A 4,055-nucleotide genomic window follows, 5' to 3' on the forward strand; every position below is an offset into this window, starting at 1 on the left:
ATGCATTTATTAATTTCAGTATAAAACATTTAATGGTTCATTCTACTAAAAAAAAAAAAAAAAAAAAAAAAATTGATCAAGGGGGATGGAAATAAGAAAATATGAATTAATCTGTAGACATGTCCACTTGAGAATATATTGGTCATTTTTTATCAATTACGGATTTTACTTGAAATTTTGCTTCGTTATGTTATAAAATAGTAAACATGAGTATTTAACACCAACCTGGTGGGACCAAAGGATCATGTGAAGCCCATGTACTTCATGGGTCGTACGTTACATCACCAGCCCTAACCTTTGACACAAAGCATGATGGATCCATATTTCCTATTGTGTCAAATTCTAATCCTTCTGTCTGGACGCCACTGTAAAAACCAAGGCAGCAAACGTTTCTCTTATCAGTTCTTGTCCAAATGTTGTTGAGTCTGTGTGTTATGTTTCCTGTTTCCTTTACTTGGCTGACATCAGTGGTTTTCTGTTGCTGTATCCCAGCTGAGTGTTATGTGTGTTGTGCATTTAAAGACGATGCTGCGTACTTTGGTTGTAGCAAGTTGTTGTTTGACCTTCTGTTGCCTCTCTGTCATCTTCTACCAATTTGCTGATTCTCCTCTTACATTTCACATCAACAGTTGCTCACTGGATACTTTGGAGAGGATTTTCTGTGAACCTCAACCAATGGCTGACCAAGAAAATAACACCAGATGAGCGTTTTCTGAAATACTCAGACCAACAACACTGCAGCTTAGTTGTGCCTAATTCATTGTGAGATATGATTGTTTCCCCTCATCTAACCTCATGTTGTCATTCTCATCTAACAAAAAGTGATAAGTTTGCAAAATAGCTGAGCTCAGCTTTAACTGACGAATTCAGTTTTGTTAAAAGTTTTTTTAAAAAATTGTTTTAAAAATCTGTAAAAAAAATTACCAACTCTCTCACCTAAAGCTGCGCAGAACTAAACTTTTTCCCTCCACCTGACCAAACTGGTCATTTCTCTTTCTTTTTTTTTTCTGCATTTGAAAATTGAAATGGGAGGATCCTTTTCGAACTTTGGGTACTTGGGTTTTCTTTCAGATCAGACTGCTACTGTATGTGGCTGTGATAATGAGATCGTGTTCCATTTGTAGCCACTCAGCAGGGTGACGAAGTGCTTTTCATTCAATGAGGTGATTTCAGCAGGATGACTCTTTCAGAGGCTCTTTTCTGTCTCACATGCGTTTTCTTATGGAACAAGGGTGAGTAACGCATTAGCTATTAAACCACTTTATATCTAGTGGCCAATTTAACATATAAATATTACTTTCTCCTTTATTTTAGCTGAGATGAATGACTTGGAGACATTTGTGGATCACAAGAAAGGCTTTATATTGGCTGATGTTGGTGGCAGCGTGACTCTACAATGTTCTTTTGACGAAGAAGAGGCCAGTTATTTCTGGTACAAGCAATCCCTGGGACAGAAACCACAGCAGATCTGCATGAGTTACAAATTAGACAAAGGAAGTACTTTTTATGGGGAGTTCAAAAACAAGCCACGATTCAGTGTGGAAAATGAAGTAGGGAAGAGTCGGTTAAGCATTTCCAATTTGCACTCTTCAGACACAGGAACGTATCTCTGCGCAAGCGGCCTTTCATTCCTGCTCACGTTTGTAAAGGGTGTTACAGTTGTTGTGAAAGATTCAGCTGTGGGAGGTGAAGCTTTGGTCCATCAGGCAGCATCTGAAAGCGCCCGTCCAGGAGACTCAGTGACTCTGAACTGTACGGTCCAAACCGGGAGCTGCCAGGGAGAACACAGAGTTTACTGGTTCAGGAAGTCCTCGAAATATGATCCGGGACTCGTTTACGCCCATGGAGACACGGCTGATCAATGTCTAACAAGTCCTGACACGCAGACTCACACCTGTCTGTACAAACTGCCAATGGAGAACATAAAAAAGTCTCACGTTGGGACTTATTACTGCGCTGTTGCCTCCTGCGGACGGATAGATTTTGGAAACGGGACGAAATTGGAATTGGAGAGTGAGTTGTTTCACTGAATAAATGCTGTTTTCTTTTTGGTTGTTTAGAAAAAGAGAGAAGCTGAAACTTTGGGTTTTTGATGTTCGGATCTGCAGGTGAGGCGGTCTCGCTGGTCTTGGTGTATTTCTTATGTGCAGCTTTGATTTTCACCATCATCCTAAATGTTTTACTGGCCGTCAAGCTGTACAAGAAACACAACAAAGACAGCTGCCAAACTTCAGGTAACTGCTGGGTTTGTAGTCAGGTTATCCACATTTCCACATTTAAAAAAAAATCTTTTGTCTTTCACAGTATTTCAAGGGAAGTCTTCGTCTTGTCCAGCTGCAGATGGAGAGGTAAATACAACTGAATGTTGAATGAATACCAAAATGCACGTCTCTTCAAAATATCCTGATCAGATAACTATGTTTTGAAGGAAAATTTCTTCATAATCTCTGATGTATCCTGTCATTAGGAAGACAATCTCCATTACGCTGCTGTAAACGTTAATCAGCCCACCCGATCGAGAAGACAGAAGAAAAGTCAAGAGACCGAGTGTGTTTACTCCTCTATGAAGCAGTAGACTGGGCAGATTTTTTTTCTTAAATGTGTTTTAGTTGGCAGGTTTGGAGTTTAAGTGATTGTGTATAATGAAACTGAGTTTGACGCCCCTGACCTATTTTATCCCAAACTTTACATTCCTGGCTGACGTCTAGAAACGTTGCTTCAGTATTTCCATGTATTGTGGGAAATGCACCAGTTCTTCCTGCTGGAAAACACCAACATACCAGGATTCTGTCACTATCGTCCTTTAACGTTACAGTTCTGTGAGATTTGAAAGCTTCTCTCATTTTACTCAAAAATAAAGTTAAAAATAAAATAAAATTAAAAAATCAATTGTTTTGAGCATGTGTCGAAAGATAACAGCCTTTCACTGTATTTGCAAACTTTAATCTGTCTCTCTTATGCTGCTTTCAAGTGACAGTTTCTATTAGCCTATTAGAGCATTGAGTGGTCTATTAGCTCACAGACCTCATAGATAATGACACTGTTGTTACCAATTTCAGCTAGTATCTTCACAAGATTGTTTGCTTTTGTTTTCTTTTTTTTCTATTTGTGTTGAGTATCATATTCATAAATTGTACCATCATTGTTCATCATGTCCTTCCTGAACTGTGCAATGGTTGGCTCTTGCTGCTAAAATAAATTAACATTGCAGCTTCAAACATCCATAAATCTTGGCTAAATTCTCTCTTTTTGTAAGTAATTTCACACAAGGAAGTGTGCCTTTAAATACATTCATTGCGTCTACATTGAAATCAGTTGGTAAAAGGCTTTGTACTGGTAAAGCACTTTATTAAGTCCAGAGGACCCCAAAGCGATTCTCACTACAGTCGTTCACACATTTACATGCTGATGGTGGCAAACTACTGGATAGGCACAGCAAGGGAAGTCTGACAGAAGCAAGGCTGCGATGCACCAGCGCCAACAGCAGGCAAGGCAGGTGAAATGTCCAAAAGGAGGGTGGAGCGAGTATCAAACCAGCATCCTGCTGATTGTGAGGCAAAATCACCACAATCACCCCAGATGATAAGCAACTTTGCAGAACCTGTTAAGGATATAGTAGAGAAACATTGGGCTTGTACATATTTCTATTAATAGAAACATTTATAAGTAGAAATATTATTTATTTGTTGGCCTTAGCAAGTAAGTGAAGATGTGGTGCAAACTGCAAGTTTCTTTGAACAGACATTGATGGATTTCTTGACACTGATAGTTTGGAATTGCACCACAGAAGAAGCATATTATATCTTAATGCAGATCGTATTCTATCACATCATCACACTGTGAATAAATTTACCGTAACAATGTTTTTGGTCGAATTTAAAGTTGTCGTCCCGCAAATTTAGGAAATATGTCACAGGACCCTCAACCATTATTTAAATATATGTTATACAAGTTAACTTATCCAATATAAAACAAAAATGTTGTAATTACATCACTTTACATGCATCTGACAATTTAATCTAAAATATCAGAATTTGTACTTTTTAGACCTTTTT

General features: G+C 38.4%; 1 protein-coding gene across 1 annotated transcript; it reads left to right on the forward strand.

The window, feature by feature from the left end:
- Positions 1-1,311: 1,311 nt before the first annotated feature.
- Positions 1,312-2,879, forward strand: LOC106938237 (V-set and immunoglobulin domain-containing protein 1-like). The gene is made up of 4 exons (XM_015020154.1): positions 1,312-2,013; positions 2,109-2,234; positions 2,305-2,348; positions 2,468-2,879. Exons 1-4 carry the CDS (start codon positions 1,320-1,322, stop codon positions 2,573-2,575), a joined length of 972 nt encoding a protein of 323 aa, XP_014875640.1. The 5' UTR covers positions 1,312-1,319; the 3' UTR covers positions 2,576-2,879.
- The last annotated feature ends 1,176 nt before the right edge of the window (positions 2,880-4,055 follow it).

Source organism: Poecilia latipinna, unplaced genomic scaffold, assembly GCF_001443285.1.
Source record: "Poecilia latipinna isolate Pla-1442-1.1 unplaced genomic scaffold, P_latipinna-1.0 Scaffold2542, whole genome shotgun sequence".
Classification (NCBI taxonomy): domain Eukaryota; kingdom Metazoa; phylum Chordata; class Actinopteri; order Cyprinodontiformes; family Poeciliidae; genus Poecilia; species Poecilia latipinna.